At 39.8% G+C, this 18,339-nt stretch overlaps 1 protein-coding gene across 1 annotated transcript; it reads left to right on the plus strand.

The window, feature by feature from the left end:
• The first annotated feature begins 465 nt into the window (after positions 1-465).
• Positions 466-16,319, plus strand: GRSF1 (G-rich RNA sequence binding factor 1). Its single transcript, XM_029236018.1, has 10 exons — positions 466-882; positions 3,410-3,566; positions 4,609-4,764; positions 5,163-5,306; positions 6,133-6,268; positions 10,283-10,467; positions 11,417-11,538; positions 13,120-13,255; positions 13,902-13,977; positions 14,947-16,319. The coding sequence occupies exons 1-9, from the start codon at positions 523-525 to the stop codon at positions 13,949-13,951; spliced, it is 1,446 nt and encodes a 481-aa protein (XP_029091851.1). The 5' UTR covers positions 466-522; the 3' UTR covers positions 13,952-13,977; positions 14,947-16,319.
• Positions 16,320-18,339: the final 2,020 nt, after the last annotated feature.

Genomic DNA, 18,339 nt, shown 5'->3' on the forward strand with positions numbered 1-18,339 from the left:
CAAGTATCTATAGATTTCATTTTAAAACAAAGAAGGCTGGCTTTCCGCACATAACCCAAGCTGGGGGGCGGGGAGGGGGCGTTATTAAATCTCCGCCAGTATTATCCCAACCTCTTTTTATAACCAGAGTATCACAATTCCTTCCAGGAACGACCCTTTTGCCCCTCACGTCACAAGACTGTGGAGAAAGTGCAGAGCGTCGGTAGATATCCGTTCCAGGGCTCAGCCCTCCAGAAAAGGAAGCCTCGTCCTCTTCAGGACTCAGTTTCTACCGAGTGAAAGAATAACCAGGCGATCATACCGGCCCCCGGCCCCTCCCGGCCCGCGGGCAGCCCCGCCCCGCCCCGAGGGCGGAGACCGGGCGGAGCAGCGCGCTCTCCTCCGCCTCCTCCCGACTCGCCGCTGCCCCTGGTGCCGGCGGCGCATGTGCCTGGCAACCCCTCCCCGGCCCTGGATTCCACTTCCCCTCCGCTCACGCTGCAGCCGCAGCCGCCTTCAGGCCCCGCGCCGCCTCCGGAGTCCATGGCCGGGACGCGCTGGGTGCTCGGGGCGCTGCTCCGGGGCTGCGGCTGCAACTGCAGCAGCTGCCGGCGCACCGGCGCCGCCTGCCTGCCCTTCTACTCGGCTGCCGGCTCATTCCCCTCGGGAGTCTCGGGCCGTCGCCGCCTGCTGCTGCTGCTCGGGGCCGCCGCGGCCGCCGCCTCTCACACGCGGGGCCTCCAGACTGGGCCTGTGCCGGCCGGGAGGCTGGCGGGGCCTCCCCCAGCGGCCGCCTCCGCCGCCGCCGCGGCCGCCGCCTCTTACCCGGCCCTGCGCGCCCCTCTGCTGCCGCAGTCGCTGGCGGCGGCGGCGGCGGCGGGTCCGGCGCGCGGTTACAGCCAGGTACGTGGGCGCCGAGAGGGGCCGCGCGCGGGACCCTTCCCCGGCAGTGCGCACGCGCCCCCGCGCCCCTCCGCGTGCGCCTCGCGTGCGCGCCTGGGGATCCACGGCACGCGCCACAGCCCCCCGCCCGCTCCCACCCTCGCCCGCCCAGTCCTCCTATTGGGCCCCAGAACAAGGGACGCTTTCCCAGCGCTCGGGTTTTCTCCTTGTTTTGTTCTCCTCTCGAGTCTCTGGTCGGTTGGGCAGTGTAAGTGTGGCTGGGGGTGAATGTTGAGGCCTTGTTTCCCGCCCGCCCATGGTAGGTTTTGTGAGGCTGTTGACGCCCCCACCGCGCATCTCTGTCGCTCTCCGCCCGCAGGTGGTGAAGTTGGGAGGCCGGACCCCCGGAGGGCTGGGACTCTCCGTGCCGCCCGAGCACTAGGCCTGGGCAGCCCTTGGTGCGCCTCGCGGCCCGCTGCTACGAAGGTTCACGCACACACTTGCGTGGGCTAGGTTCGTGGGGAAGGAGGCTGGACCCCAGTGCTCTCCTCGCTCTCGTGTCCCTTGGGAAAGGCGGGCTGCCCCAGTTACTGAAGGTCACCTCTGCACCTTCACTTCCTCTGACAGAAGGTCCTTTAGGACCATGGGTCACCGCTGATGGGAAGGACAGTTTGGAGACTGACATTGGGGGAGGGGGACCGAGGAGAGGAGGCGTCTGGGGCTGAGGCGATGGTTTGGGGACCCAGGAGTGAGTCTACAGTATTTTTTTTTTTTTTTTTTGAGTCAGTGTGTGCTTTAAGTACTCACATTGCAAATATTTTGTGCCTCGTAGGAAGCTTTCTTTTCTGCTTCTTACGTGGCATTTGGGAAATGTCCGCACACTTTTTGACTACCATGTTCCTGATGCCTTGGGTCATATTATTGTTAATTCAATTTGTGATTCTCCTTGAACTTAGGGAAACTGGGAAGCTAATCAGCGTGGCTGCTGTCTGCCAGTGGCTGAGCTAATTGATTTGAATCCTGGCCCAATACTTTCTGCTGCCCTTTTCAGTGAAAGCTTGTGATGCCTATGGAATTCTGGGAAAATGGGGAATGTTGCTCTTATTAAAAAAAAAGCAACAAAAAAACTGTCTCTAATAAGCCTTTGTGACCTGGTTACTCTCTTTACTTGATTATTTTTTTCTGTGAATTTGACTAGCATAATGATCTGTTGAGGCTCTGCTAGTAAGTAAGCCTCTGTGCTTACTTTTATTATTGATTGCATAAAATTATGTGTAAATTTCCATGAAAATGATGGGGATATACAAAGGAGTGAAGTATCTCTCTCTTTAGCCCAGTAGAGTGCAAGTCACTTGACTTAAAGCCTGAGTTGTCTTCCCATGTTGATAATTGAAGTGCTTGTTGCATTCTTATTAAATAATGTATGAGGCCTCTGCTAGAGGTTTACATTTATCATTGACTCCTTAAAATTAGACATAAATCTTCGTGTAAATGGTAGGATGGTACAGAGAAATCTATTTCCTTAGCCTAGTAGAGTGCAAGTCTTAAAACCTGAGTTGTCTTCCCTGGTTATGGTTGTGCTTGTTGGAATCTTACAACATTTCGGTTTTTGTTTAGTGTTGTAAAATAGAGTTCTTTGGGTATGTCTCAGGCTCCTGTTACCTCACACTACTGCTGTTGCCTTTTATGATCTTTCCCTTATTCAGTTGGTCTGACATACTAGTTGACAAATTAATCTTCCCAAGCATCCTGCTGTCTTGTTGATTTACACACTTCTAAATGTCTTTTATTAGCTCCCCTTTGCCTACCAGGTTAACGACACACACTGAGCTCAACCCTCAATTCCTCTGCTATGTGGTACCCAGTTTTTTTTGCCAGCTCATCTTCTTTGGCTCCTAATTGTACCCTACAGTTTAGCCAAATGGAATTATTGCTGTTTTGCAAATGGGCTTCTGTTCATACTGTTTCGTCCCCTCACTTCTCAAACTGGAATGCCTATCCTTTATATATTTCTCTCAGAATTCTAGCCTTCCTTCAAGGCTCATCTCATATCATGTCTTGATTCTTCTGTTGGTGCTCTGTTTTGAATTTCTATAATATCTTGTATCTTAATTATAGCCCTTAAAGCATCTGTCTTGTGTGCTTGTCTTAGTCTGGATGGTACGCTTTTTGAGATGAGGGCCTAATTATGGTGTGCTGTGATTAGGAGATACATATTTGTTAAATTGAAGGGACCCCTGTTGTCCTGCCTTAACTAAAACACTATTATGAGGTGTACTTCGGGACTGATGAATTTAAAAACAAGCCTGGAATAAAATTTATGTCCTGCCAAACCATTAGGCTATACGTGCTTGTTGCTTTAGGATGTACAATTTAAGCCAAAATAGGATGAGTTAGATTTGTGAACTTTACTTCTTGCCTCTGAAATACTAATGGTCCCCAAATAATAATATCCAGGGTGTTAATTTGTAGAAATAAACTTTGAAAATAAATTTTCTAAGTAGGTTGTTCAAGAAATATTACTACATTTCTTCATTTCTCTTGGAAGGAGTCCAAAACTACCTACCTGGAAGACCTTCCACCTCTCCCTGAATATGAATTGCCTCCGTCCAAGTTAGGAGAGGAAGTGGATGACGTTTATCTCATTCGAGCTCAAGGATTACCGTGGTCGTGCACTGTAGAAGATGTGCTTAGCTTTTTCTCAGGTATATTTTATGTATGTTTTGAATATGTAATTTCATCTGACTGAAAGGTAGTCCCATAAAATTCAAGTTAGGCTATGCTGTAGACATCTTATTTGATGCATGGGAATTGTCTCATTCTGGCTGGTTACATATACATAGTGACAGCATGTGTATCATTTGTCATATATACCACGTTGAATACCGAAAAAATTTTAATGTTAAAAAACTACATGATGCAAAACCAGTTTTCTCTGAAGTTTTAATACGTACATATCAAAATGTGAAACCTGTTAGCGGGAATATGTTAGTGAGAATATAGGTTGAGTAGCTTTTTATGTAATAACATACATTTAGAATACAAGATCACTTAGCAAGTGATATAATTCCCTTAATAACATGTTTGAAGGTTTATGCATCTGTAGTTAAAGTTTCTGTATCTGACTGATTTTTAATTTTCCTCCCTCTTAAGAAGCCTTTAGAAGATGTTGCCTTAAATGTTCTAAAACAATGTAACACTGTATTAAGTACCTAATGTGCATTTGTGTGGATCAAGCAGTTTATAAAGCCACTTACATCTTCAGCTTGCTCCCAATATAAGTAGTGTGCAGTATGGGGATGTCTTTCTTTGGTAATGAAAAGGGGGAAAAGTTAAATTATTCTTATAGGAGATATATTAGAGTTCTTATGGATATGATCATAACGAAAGAAGACACTTATGCAGAAACCGTATTTTAATTCCTTAAGTGATTTGAAACTGATTGTAGAAGCATTTGGAAGTCCATATTACATTTTGTATTGAGCCTAGCCTGATTTGCCATTTAATGATCAGGGGGTCATAAGCTTTTGTGCTAAGGTTCGCTTATTCTCCACATGGAACATTTTAGAGACTACCAGCTCATCAGCATTTGGACGTCTTCAGTGATGGGGGTTTGTGTAAGGAAAATGACAGGCATTTTGGATATTGCTTTGTTTTGGTTTTGGAAGATTGCAATTCTAATGACTTGTATGATTGATCTAAAACTTTGATTTCTGGTTTTAATTGATTTTACTCACATACTTTCAGACTGCAGAATTCGCAATGGTGAGAATGGAATCCACTTCCTCTTAAATAGAGATGGGAAACGAAGGGGTGATGCCTTAATTGAAATGGAGTCAGAGCAGGATGTGCAAAAAGCCTTAGAGAAACACCGCATGTACATGGGGCAGCGGTATGTGGAAGGTATGTGAAGTCGTGTTATAGCTTTTCGGGTTCATTACATTGACTGTACTTTTCAAGGCAGCTTCATTTGATCCTGTGTTAGATGTTATGAATAGTGAAGTAGTTAGATTCTATGAAAAACCCTTTTCCAGGGTGTGAAAATGAAGCACACAAATAATCTCAGTTTCTTATCTATAAAATGAGGGTGTTGACCCAGTTTACTTCAGAAGTTGTGATGTTGCAGCTGGCGCATAGTAAATACTTGATAAATGTCATTTATTATTTTCTCCAGAGAAGTACGTAAGGTTAAAAACACTAGTTTTTAGATTCCTGGATAACCCACCCAGTGTGATTATTTTTTTAATGGCTTCTTCCTTTGTTATGTAAATATTGCATACCTTTTGTGCTCTTTTTCTTAGTATATGAGATAAACAATGAAGATGTGGATGCCTTAATGAAGAGCCTGCATGTCAAATCTACACCTGTGGTAAATGATGGCGTGGTTCGTTTGAGAGGACTTCCTTATAGTTGCAATGAGAAAGACATTATAGACTTCTTCGCAGGTGCTTTTCAGTTATATCGTGTTTGGGGCCTCATGTCTTTTCCCCCCATTGTTTCCTTCTTTATCTTAGGTGAACCTTCTCCTGGTAACTGCATGCAGTTATATTAGGTTGTTTAGGGGAGAACTCTTCACTTGGATTGCCAGTATTTATAGATTATTTAAGTGTTTTGACCTAAAACACTGATCTTTGGTGGGTGTCATATTTCAAAATAATTTAATGTGGAGTTTTTTTTTTTTTTTTTTTTTTACTATTGAGGAAAATATCCTCTCATGAGAGTGGCTATATTTGTCTTAGACAATAGTGATTTATATGATCTAAAAGCATTAACATCTAGGGAATTCCCTGGCAGTCCAGTGGTTAGGACTCTGCACTTTCACTGCTGAGGGTGCGGGTTCAGTCCCTGGTCAGGGAACTAGGATCCTGCAAGCTGCACAGCACGTCTGTTTAAAAAAAAAAAAAAAAAAGCATTACCATCTAATTCTTAGGGGTAAAATATGCACCAGTAGTGATGTTAGTCTAAATCTCTGTATATAACTAATGGCAAAAAACCAAATTGTGTGTTTTAGATGGACTGCTTGGACCCTAAATGTTCTGGGAATGTGTGGACGTTATTAGCTTTTGGCTGCATAATAATTTTCTTCCCATTAGGCATGTATTCAGCTTTGGGACTGGCAAAATAGGCCCACAATTTTACTAATAAACTTAAAAAGAAATTCTTAGTATGTGAATGAATGTGTTTCTTAGTATGTGAATGAATGTGTTAAGTCTAAGAATAAAAAAGCTCCTGTTAGCAGCACTAATTTGTAATAATTTTTTGACATCCTAGGACTGAACATAGTAGACATTACTTTTGTCATGGATTATAGAGGGAGAAGAAAAACAGGAGAAGCCTATGTGCAGTTTGAAGAACCAGAAATGGCCAACCAAGCCCTTTTGAAACACAGGGAAGAAATTGGCAACCGGTGAGTAAAGCAGATACTAATGATGCAGAAGGATCATACTGGCCAATACACTGGGTCGTTTTGATGAATGCAGTATAATATGACTGTAAAATTATCTAAACACAGAAAAAGTAGAGAGACTAGTATGATGAGCTGTCAAATGCCCATCACTTAGATTAACAAATTCTTAACATTTATTGTATTTGTTGCATCTGTTTTTCTAGTATGCATCTTTAAGAAAACATTTTTACATGATCCCAATATTATCACATTTAACAAAATTAGCGATAATTTATTATCTAGTGCCAGTCTGTTATCACATGTTCCCATTTATACCCAAAATGTCTTTCTCCAGTTGCTTTTTTTTTTTCCCTCACCAGAATCTAGACATGGTCCATATGTTGTATTTGATTGTTATGCTTCCATTTCTCTTCAATTAGAGCAAATCCCCATTTCCTTTATTTTTATGTTCCCTCCCCCTTTTTATTATTATTTTTTTTTCTTTTGGCTGCATGGAGCAGCTTGCTAGATCTTAGTTCCCTGACCAGAGATTGAACCCAGGCCCACGGTAGAGAAAGCATGGAGTCCTAACCACTGGACCACCAGGGAATTCCCCTCCCCCTTTTCAAGATGCAATTGGCTTTTGAAGAAATTGAGTCATTTGTCCTGTACAGTGTCTCACGTCCTGTGTTTATCCTTTTGCTTCCTCACAGTGTCACTTAACTTGTTCCTTTGCATCCTCTATTATTTCCTGAAAACTGGAAGTTAGACCTAAAGTCTTAGATTGATTCAGGTTAACAATTTTGATACAGATACTCTATAGGCAATACTGTATACTGCATATCACATCACACTAGGATACACGTAGTGATGGGTTGAGTTCATTTCTGTTTTTTAGTTTTCTTTATTTCTTTTTCTCTTTTATTTTACTCTTTTTTTGTGTGCTTATTTGTGTTTTAACTTTGGGGGAGTACTCAAAAGTGTCAAATTTTAATTCATTGTCTTGCTTGTTTTCTGACCTTTTTTCTTGAATTCTTTGAAGTTTAAAAAAGTCATTCCAAAGTCGTTCTATCTCAGGATCTACGTATAGAATTGGTTCAAAGGTCTTTATTAAAAAATTTTTAATGAAGAAAATACATGCAAAACACACACCACCCCCCCTTAATTTTCTTTCAGTACTCTTCATATTTTCTTATAACTGGGAACACGTCAGTAATATGTTTTTATGTGGGAACATCAAGGCAGTGTATAGATCTCTTCAGTAAATTAAGAAATGTTGCACATCTGGGTCTGTAAATGCAAAGGATTTGTACAGTTCAAGCTTAATAACCTAATTTGGAAAAGCATTGTTGAGAAAAAGAAAACTGGTTCCAGAAGCTTGGATTTAACAGTTCCACAGCCAAACAGATAGCAAGTTAGAATTGACATTTAGTTCATTAATTCTCATTAGGCTCTTAGTGAAGTCCTGGGAGAAGTTAGCTCCTCATATATTGTGACTTTTAATATCTTAAACACATATGATTAATTTTCACAGAATTGAATTGTAAGACCTCAAGAGATTGTTAATCAACTGTAAAAAACAAAATGAAACCTTTCTTACTAGATTCTTTTCATACACACAGTTAACCTTTGCATATTTGTCCGCATGAAGCAAAACAGGGTAGAAAACATTTGTTAAAATGTATATGAAGAAAACTTATCTTGGGAGGATTAAATCAGTGACCTGCTCTGTTGAGAGTACTTTTTGATGGGTGAATATCTATGTCCATTTTTACTTTATGCCCCACCTGTTGTCTTTGGACACCTGTGTTTGTTAGCTATCAGAAATAATATGTATGCATGTTTTATTTTAATTTATTTTATTTAAAAAAAAATTTTTGGCTGCGTTAGGTCTTCGTTGCTGTTCACGGGCCTTCTCCAGCTGCGGCAAGCGGGGGCCGCTCTTCGTTGCGGTGCGCGGGCTTCTCATTGTGGTGGCTTCTTGTTGCGGAGCACAGGCTCTAGGCGCACAGTCTCCAGTAGTTGTGGCTCGAGGGCTCTAGAACGCAGGCTCAGTAGTTGTGGTACATGGGCTTAGTTGCTCCTCCGCATGTGGGATCTTCCGGGACACAGCAAGATCCGCCTGCATTGGCAGGCGGATTCCTTTTTTTTTTTTTTTTTTGACATCTTTATTGGAGTATAATTGCTTTACAATGGTGTGTTAGTTTCTGCTTTATAACAAAGTGAATCAGTTATACATATACATATGTTCCCATATCTCTTCCCTGTTGCGTCTCCCTGCCTCCCACCCTCCCTATCCCACCCCTCTAGGTGGTCACAAAGCACTGAGCTGATCTCCCTGTGCCATGCGGTTGCTTCCCACTAGCTATCTATTTTACGTTTGGTAGTGTATATATGTCCATGCCACTCTCTCACTTTGTCACAGCTTACCCTTCCCCCTCCCCATATCCTCAAGTCCATTCTCTAGTAGGTCTGTGTCTTTATTCCTGTCTTACCCCTAGGTTCTTCATGACCTTTTTTTTTTTCCCTTAGATTCCATATATATGTGTTAGCATACAGTATTTGTTTTTCTCTTTCTGACTTACTTCACTCTGTATGACAGTCTCTAGGTCCATCCACCTCACTGCAGATAACTCAATTTCATTCCTTTTTATGGCTGAGTAATATTCCATTGTATATATTTGCCACATCTTCTTTATCCATTCATCCAATGATGGACACTTAGGTTGCTTCCATCTCCTGGCTATTGTAAATAGAGCTGCAATGAACATTTTGGTACATGACTCTTTTTGAATTACGGTTTTCTCAGGGTATATGCCCAGTAGTGGGATTGCTGGGTCGTATGGTAGTTCTATTTGTAGTTTTTTAAGGAACCTCCATACTGTTTTCCATAGTGGCTGTATCAATTTACATTCCTACCAGCAGTGCAAGAGGGTTCCCTTTTCTCCACACCCTCTCCAGCATTTATTGTTTCTAGATTTTTTGAGGATGGCCATTGTGCCTGGTGTGAGATGGTATCTTATTGTAGTTTTGATTTACATTTCTCTAATGATTAATAATGTTGCGCATTCTTTCATGTTTGTTGGCAATCTGTATATCTTCTTTGGAGAAATGTCTGTTTAGGTCTTCTGCCCATTTTTGGATTGGGTTGTTTGTTTTTTTGTTATTGAGCTGCATGAGCTGCTTGTAAATTTTGGAGATTAATCCTTTGTCAGTTGCTTCATTTGCAAATATTTTCTCCCATTCTGAGGGTTGTCTTTTGGTCTTGTTTATGGTTTCCTTTGCTGTGCAAACGCTTTTAAGTTTCATTAGGTCCCATTTGTTTATTTTTGTTTTTATTTCCATTTCTCTAGGAGGTGGGTCACAAAGGATCTTGCTGTGATTTATGTCATAGAGTGTTCTGCCTATGTTTTCCTCTAAGAGTTTGATAGTTTCTGGCCTTACATTTAGGTCTTTAATCCATTTTGAGCTTATTTTTGTGTATGGTGTTAGGGAGTGTTCTAATCTCATACTTTACATGTACCTGTCCCGTTTTCCCAGCACCACTTATTGAAGAGGCTGTCTTTTCTCCACTGTATATTCTTGCCTCGTTTATCAAAGATAAGGTGACCATATATGCGTGGGTTTATCTCTGGGCTTTCTATCCTGTTCCATTGATCTATATTTCTGTTTTTGTGCCAGTATCATACTGTCTTGATTACTGCAGCTTTGTAGTATAGTCTGAAGTCAGGGAGCCTGATTCCTCCAGCTCCGTTTTTCATTCTCAAGATTGCTTTGGCTATTTGGGGTCTTTTGTGTTTCCATACAAATTGTGAAATTTTTTGTTCTAGTTCTGTGAAAAATGCCAGTGGCGATCCTTATCAAACTACCACTGGCATTTTTCACAGAACTAGAACAAAAAATTTCACAATTTGTATGGCAGGCAGATTCTTAACCACTGGGCCACCAGGGAAGCCCTGCATGTTTTATTTTAAAAGAGTTCAATGTAAAGTTACTTTGTACCATTTATGCCTGTTCACTTTTGCTTTGACATAGATATATAGAGATATTTCCAAGCAGAAGGAATGAAGTTCGAACACATGTTGGTTCTCATAAGGGAAAGAAAACGGCATCTTCTCCCACTGCTAAGTATATAACTGAGCCAGAAATGGTCTTTGAAGAACATGAAGTAACTGAGGATATCCGACCCATGACGGCTTTTGAAAGTGAGAAGGAAATAGGTAAGGATTTGCCTCTTATTGAAACTCATTGTGTCTGCCTTGTACGTTTTGATACTTGTTAAAAAAAATTTTTTTTATGACCACGTTGTATCAAATTGTAGATTATAGGACAAAGGAAATTGAGTTAAATGTTTAATATGTCTTTGAGTGTAGTATGTGCTATGAATACAGTCGTCCCTCGGTATCCCCAGGGGATTGGTTCCAGGACCCACCATGGATACCAAAATCCATGAATGGTCAAGTCCCATAGGCAGCCCTCCATATCCACAGGTTCCACATTCACAGATATGGAGGGTTGAAGATGGTCTTAATTATTTCATAGGTTTTTTTTTTTTAATTTAATCATTTTTGCAGATTCTGTATCAAAACCTGGGTTGCACATATACAACAAAAAGAAGTAAGATGTCAACATTTAAACTTAAGGTGGGAAAAGATGTGTGTAGAGAGCAGGATTGTTGACTAAAGTAAGGTGTTTTGTTTGCCTCTGTGTTTAATTATTCCTTTGATTCTTAATCCCAAAGCAACATTTGGAATCTTTAAAAGTTTGATAAATACTTTTAAAATTTGTGCTCTAGGATTATTCTGTTAACCATATTTATTCCTTTTTTTTTTTTTTTTTTTTCAAAGTGACTGTAACCCAGGGAATTTCTCTTGTCTTTATTTTTACGTTCATAATCATTTTCCCGTCTCTCAGTTGTTAGAGAAAGGTACGTTCTTTTGTAATCTGGTAATGGTTTGAGACACTAAATACTTATGAGTGTTCAGGTGATACTTGTTAGGCAGCAGAAATTTCAGATCATCTTGGCTTTTAAAATTGAAACCCTCTTCGTTACTAGGGTATTTCAAGAGTAATTGAGGATTTTGTCATAAAGGTCATTCCTAATTATAATCTGCTAATAACTTTTGAAGTGTTTATGTTCTTGACAGTGCTTTTTGTCCCACTTCTTAGAATTGCCTAAGGAGATGTCAGAAAAGCTTCCAGAGGCTGTTGATTTTGGAACTACGTCTTCACTACATTTTGTCCACATGAGAGGATTGCCTTTCCAAGCCAATGCCCAAGACATTATAAATGTGTGTGGCAGTAAGATATCCAATATCAATAGCTTTGAACAAAAGTTCTAAAGTTTTGAACTTCTCTTTAGGGAAGGTAGAGAAGAAAAATATAGTATTTCTGCAGTATCTTTGGACAGCAAGGTAGCATCTCCACAGTTGTGGGGGCTTGTTTTATTTTCTTTGGCTGAGAGGTGTGAGTTTTATTACATTCTAAGGTCATGTGTATAATGGATGATAACATTTCATAGGTGCAAAATAATATGGCGTAGGTTAAGTATTCAATGTAAAAAAGCTTGGTCTTTCTCTAAATTAGTTCAACCCATTCATTTTAAAAAATTAATTAATTAATTAGGTTGCACCGGGTCTTAGTTGCGGCACGTGGGCTTCTTAGTTGCGTTGCCAGCTCCTTAGTTGTGGCACATGGCCTCCTTAGTTGTGGCATGTGCAAACTTTTAGTTGTGGCATTGAGCCAGGGCCACCTGCATTGGGAGCACAGAGTTTTATCTGCTGAGCCACCAGGGAAGTCCCTCAACCCATTCATCTTTGAGTTTAAGAAAAAGAGACTCCGAGAGCATTTGTCACAGGGCAGTTATATACTAGACACGAATCTAGTACGCCTAAATGCCTGGAGTTCTCATTACACCATATAGCCTTCTTGCATCCAGCTTCCCTGATTTTTGAGAAAAGGAATTTTTAAAATATTTTCATTTTATGATAGGTACTCTATGAAATGAAAAGATGAAATAACAAAGTCCTTATTGACTTCCTGAACTCCAGGATGTGTGTGTGCTTAAGGTAGATGAAAATCTAGGATCCAGTTAGCAGTGGGGCCTCAGAATTAGTTAGTAGTGGGGCCTCAGAATTGTCTTTATTTTTTCAAAAAACCTATAAGAATCATATTTTTACCTAAATGAAGGTTGCACAGTCTCATTAAAGAATTGGTTTGGTTTGGAATATTAACCACTCAGTGTGGTAGCTCTATTTAGGTAGTGCTGATAAGAAACTTATTATCAGCTCCATGTTTGATTAAAACATGGTAAAAATGAATTATTAAGAAATGACGTGTAGGGACTTCACTGGTGTCCAGTGGCTAAGACTCCGCACTCCCAATGCAGGGGACCCAGGTTCGATCCCTGGTTAGGGAACTAGATCCCACGTGCCACAACTAAATGTCCCGCATGCCACAAGTAAGATCCAGTGCAGCCAAATAAATAAATATTTAAAAAAAAAAATAGAAATGAAGTATATTTGACGGACAGTTTTTAGAAACGGGAAAGGAGGTGTGTGGGAGGAATAATAAAAGTGGTCCTTGTTGGTATAAAGAAAAGTTTGATAACTATTGTATATTATTGTATTGTGTATATAGTTTAAGTTCTCTGTGAACAGATATTTGAAATGTAGCCGTGAGTTCTCAGAAGATCAGAAGAGCCAGCAGAGGTGGTAGATGTGTAACTACATTGTTGCTTAAAGAGATTTCCTAAAAATAAATTTAGCAGGTGTATGAATTAAAGTCTGAAAGAAAAATGCAGAGCCACCAGACTTCTAGAAATTGACCTAGTAACATTATGTTCCTTTTGGCTTCCTTTGTTTGTTGTTTAGTTTTTTGCTCCACTGAAGCCTGTTAGAATCACCATGGAATACAGTTCCAGTGGGAAGGCCACTGGAGAAGCTGATGTGCACTTCGATACCCACGAGGACGCTGTTGCAGCTATGCTCAAGGATCGGTCCCATGTTCGTAAGTGCTGCCCATGGTTTTTGTTATTTTTGATGTCTATCTTTGTTTACAAATGCCTTTCTGTGTTTTTTGTGGGGTTTTTTTGTTTTGAGAAAAGCCAGCATAAAGCACTTTTATTGCAATAATAAATCTTGAAACTCATATGTAGTGCAGGGGGGTAGAGGTAGGGGTGGAGGAGTAAGCAGCAGTTTCGCTCACCAGATCACTACACAGGACAGCAAAGGGATGAGAGAGGGGGAAGGAGAAGCCAGGAAACTCTGAGATCAGCAGGGGGAGCTGAGCATCAAAAAACAGGAGATGCTGAAGCTGTGATGACCAGCATCATTTTCTGAAGACAGCACTCAGGGATTTGTCATGATGGCTGGGCTTTCATGGGTGTTAAGTGTCTACAAACAGTACCTTCAATTTAACTTTCGATTAAAGTTCTTAAAATTAGAAGTGGAGCTTGGATAGCTATGAGATTACAAAAGTCCTAAATATCCATTAGAAAAACCACGGGGTGGGAAAAAAAGCCAGGTCATGAAGAAGGCTTCAGAGGTCCCTGCTGGCCTGGGGTCAGACACCTGTAGCGTCCAACATCTCAGTGAAAACGATCTGCTTTCAAAAGGCAGAGGGTTAAGAACGGATCCTTTTTTGTCATTCTCAGACCATAGATATATTGAATTGTTCCTGAATTCATGTCCGAAAGGAAAATAAGACTTCCAGGGATTCCAGAAAATAAGGTAAACTTAAGAGGTGCAATTGTGTAAATTATTTTCAGTTGATAAGTTAATCATTAACTCACAAATTTATAATACAGTTGAAAACCATTTTAATAAACATCAAACTAATCATGATAATTGAAGCCTGACTATAGGGAATGAAATTCTCCTGGGAAATAGAATTCATTATGATCATACAGTAGCTTTGAGTATTTTCCCCATTAGAATCTTTTTGCATCATTCCCAACATTTATCATGCTATGTGCTTAAAAAGAACTTTTCATCTTTAGTAGCTGTATATTATAATACACTGAAAATGTGCCTTGTGTTAGCTTGTCGTCCTATAAAATTTACATACATTTCCTCAGTTCTAAGATATTTTTTAGATATCTGAAACCAGGGTGTGTCATGGATTTGTACACTTAATGTAACACTGCTTCTTTTCCTGAAATGGTGTTATGAAAATTGTCCTAGGAAGTACATAGATTCCAGAGTTTTATCTGTGACAGATCAACTAAATATGTATTGATGTCCCTTCCCTGACTCAGTGCCATGTGTTCTCTTTTTCCCCATAAAAGCTTTTAATATATTGTATTGTGATCATTTTTCTACATGTAATGGGGCATTCCTTTAAGACACTTACCTGTAGTGATTTCTTGAAAACACTTGGGGCATTTGTTTACTATAGTTGTCATAGGCTATTTTTGGATATAAAGTCCCACAGTCTCGTGGGACTTAAATATTTACATTAGCTAAAATCTATGCAAAATATATTCTGCGCCCAACTCTGAAAATCTGCTATCTTCATACCAGGCTGCAAACACTAATGCCTAACTAATTTTCTTCACCTTAGCTTAATTGGTTTGTCAGATAACTTGCAATAAATCAGAAAGAAAAAGCTATTGAATTTGTAGTTTTAAATGGTATGGGAACTTGCGCAACACATTTTCATTTTGAGTAAGCATGCAACATTTTTTGTTTTATTTTCAGGATGAAGCAAGAAGCATTTCATTTGCACATCTTTCTTGGACATGGGATCTAAAGTTCCAGTTTTTTAGCAGCAACTGCTAGAGAAACCATTTGGGGGTTTGGGGTTAATTGCTTATAAGAAAAATTCCATAGTGGACTGTTTAGAAAGAAAAAGGAAAGATTCAGTTTGGGATTATGAAATAAACCACAGATTTACTTTTTTGTTTAAACTGTCCAGGATCTGATTAAAAATCTGGTCTTTATTTTATATGATTAAACAGTTTTCATAGACGATTTGTGACCCAGTGTAAAGACTACATATTTTTATTCAGCACTGTCCTTTAAAATCTTTCTCCCATTTTAAAAATGATCTGTTTGAGGTTTTGTTTTTTGCCTGTGAATTAAGAGCTCTGATGTGAAACTTTTTATGGAATGAAATACTGATTATTTTAACCAAATACTCACCAAAGCAAGGAAAGGTTTCAGACCTTTGAACCATTATGGTTTGGCAGAGTTATTTTAATTTTAGGTGTATTTGGTTACTTAGATAGGGGTAGGAATTTTAAAAAAGTCAAAACAAAAAACAAATACCACAGGTTAGTGAGTGTAAATGACAACAGTTTGGCAGTTTTATGTCTTTAGAAATGTTTTGCCTTTCTAAGCCTTGTGCTGAAGGTATTTAACATTGGTGCCTGTATAATTAAGGAGGCAATTATAGTCTTAATGTAAAAGTTGTCTGACCCCTGCCCCCCCACCTGTTTTTGATTTTGGGGTAGACCTTAAGGTGTGTGTTAGTCTCAATACTGTGAAGTGACATGTCGTAACAGTCCTGACTGGTAAGGACATTAATGGCTTCACTTGAATTTAAACCAGCTCTAGATAGGAAAAAATCTGAGCCTCATTTGCTTTTTCAGTGGGGTAGCACATCCCATATTTTAGAACAAGTAGGGGTGCCTTGCTTAACTAAAAGTAGCATTTAACGTATAATCGTGTGAAAGGATTATGGATAAAGCTGTATTTCTGTCACATTGTGGCAGTACTTTCTGCTTTAATATTAAACAGCTTGTTATTTAAATATTGGATCAAAATGGCTGGCTTCAAAATGTAGTCATTAATAAACTAACTTTATGTGTACCTGTGTAGGAGAATCAAAGTCCTGTATGTTTTCTTTGCCTTGTTCCTGTTCTCAGGGTGACGACTGTCACGTGGTTACCAGGAGATGCAGTTCTAGTTCTTAAAGTTTAATTAGCCCAGATTTCTGAGAGGTGGTATCTGGAAGAGAGATTATGTCTTCTTTCACTTAATACATAACCATCTTTGATTACCAGCTAAGATACGGAATCACTGTACTGTAAGTAGTCAATAAATGAAGGCTTGTTTCAGGCTGAAGATTACCTAAGAGTATTTATTTTGGAGTGTGTGAATCAACCTAGTACATTTTTATTACATCAAGTCCTGGTATATTATTATAAGAAGAAATGGTTAATTTGTAATTGTGTTTGCTTTTATCATCCTATAAGAGCATGATTCAGTCAACCAGCTTAACATCTTCCGTATTACGACCTAAGTAGAAATGTATTTTCATATGTGGTTGAATGTATTGAGCTATAAGAACTGGTGTCTATAGCCGTATGAGCTACTAGAATGCGATCTGTTCTTTCTCCCTCTAGCAGTAGGTCTGTGGAAAAAAATCTGTAGTGTTGATTAGGATTGGGGTTGGTGAGGAATTAATTCATTTGCAATTACTTTATTTTAAACCTAATGAGGGACTTCCCTGGTGGTCTAGTGGTTAAGACTTTGTGCTCCCAATGCAGGGGGCCAGAGTTCGATCCCTAGTCAGGGAACTAGGTTCCGCATGCTGCAACTATAGACCCGGTGCAGACAAGTACGTAAAAATAAAAATAAAAAATAAAAAAGATAATGAGTTTCCCTTGCACATCTCTCTGAAAAGAATGAGAGCAAAGCATTAAGATATTACGTGGTGGGTAAGCTTGAAGTGTGTATCTTCTTGTCACACTAGTGGCCAAGTTCTCAGGAAAAAGGTGGGCATTCTTGGGAAGTCATCTTATGAATTCATATACTTTCCTGTACTTCCTTCAGTAGGTTATTGCTCATAATTTACATTAGTAAATGAATAATTGCTGACAAGGCAAATTACTAGAAAGTTAGTAGAAAGGGAAGAAAAACAGATAATAGAATAAAAGTAATCTTTTATTTTTATCCAATCTAAAGACATACTTCTCCCTCTTGAAATTTGACAAGACTGGATTATGCATCATCATTTGCTATTGAAAGAAATAATGACAGTGAATTTTGCTCTTCTCGTTGGGTCCTCTTTGTGTTTTTAATTTCCTTTGTGGTAAAGCTCTCAGAAATAGTGGGGTTGGATATGTCCAGGTTACCCATATCCTGCTTTGGCTAGCTCAAAGGAATTGCAAGGGAAGACACATAAGGAGCATGTAAATACCAAGGAGAAGATTGTTGAAGATTGTGATCTGACCTGATATACTCACTTTTGCCAGGGAATTAAGCAGAACCATTTTGTGCTTGTCTTCCCACGTCTGGGTGAGACGCTTCTGCCAGGTGGCAAGGGAGACTGATTCTGCTGTGGAGCAGTAGGCTCTAAATCCTTCTCACTTCTGTGGTGTGGAGAGAAAGAAGCAGGAGAAAGCCACTTCCATCTATGTGACATTTTGAGGCAGTGACCCTGCTTATTATTAGTTAACATGCCCTATTGGCATCCTCTGCCCTAAACAGTCCCTTAGCGGGTTCTCACTTGGAGATTTTTCTCTGGATTACATCTTGATCATTTTATAATTTAAAACATTCCATTATTTTGAGAGTTTCCCTAAATTATGTGAAAGGGTTCACGTTCAATTGGTAGGGCCTGTATTATAGAGTAGAGTGGTATATCTCAGCAGTAAAGTGCCTAAGTTCCAGGGCTTTGAAAAAAAAAATTGCTCTAATGTAGTAGGAATACATTTTTCCCGCCTGAATTCAGCAGATCAGAAAATAAATCTCTGAAGTTTGTACGAAGGGAATAAAGCTGCTATAAACATTTGTGTGTAGGTTTTTATGTATACATAAGATTTCAGCTCATTTGGGTAAATACCAAGGAGTGTGATTGCTGGATCATATGGTAAGACTATGTTTAGTTTTGTAAGAACCTGCCAAACTGTCTTCCAAGATGGCTGAACCATTTTGCCTTTCTACCAGCAAAGAATGAGAGTTCCTGTAGCAACTCATCCTTGCCAGCATTTGGTGGTGTCAGTGTTTTGAATTTTAGCTATTCTGATAGGTGTGTAGTGATACTTAGTTTTAATTCGCAATTCCATGATGTGCAAGTTGTTGACATCTGTATATATTTACATCGGCATATTGTCTTTGGTGAGGTGTGCAGATCTTTTGCCCAGT

This window comes from Monodon monoceros, unplaced genomic scaffold (assembly GCF_005190385.1).
Source record: "Monodon monoceros isolate NGI ecotype Baffin Bay Population unplaced genomic scaffold, NGI_Narwhal_1 Super_Scaffold_20, whole genome shotgun sequence".
NCBI classification, from domain to species: domain Eukaryota; kingdom Metazoa; phylum Chordata; class Mammalia; order Artiodactyla; family Monodontidae; genus Monodon; species Monodon monoceros.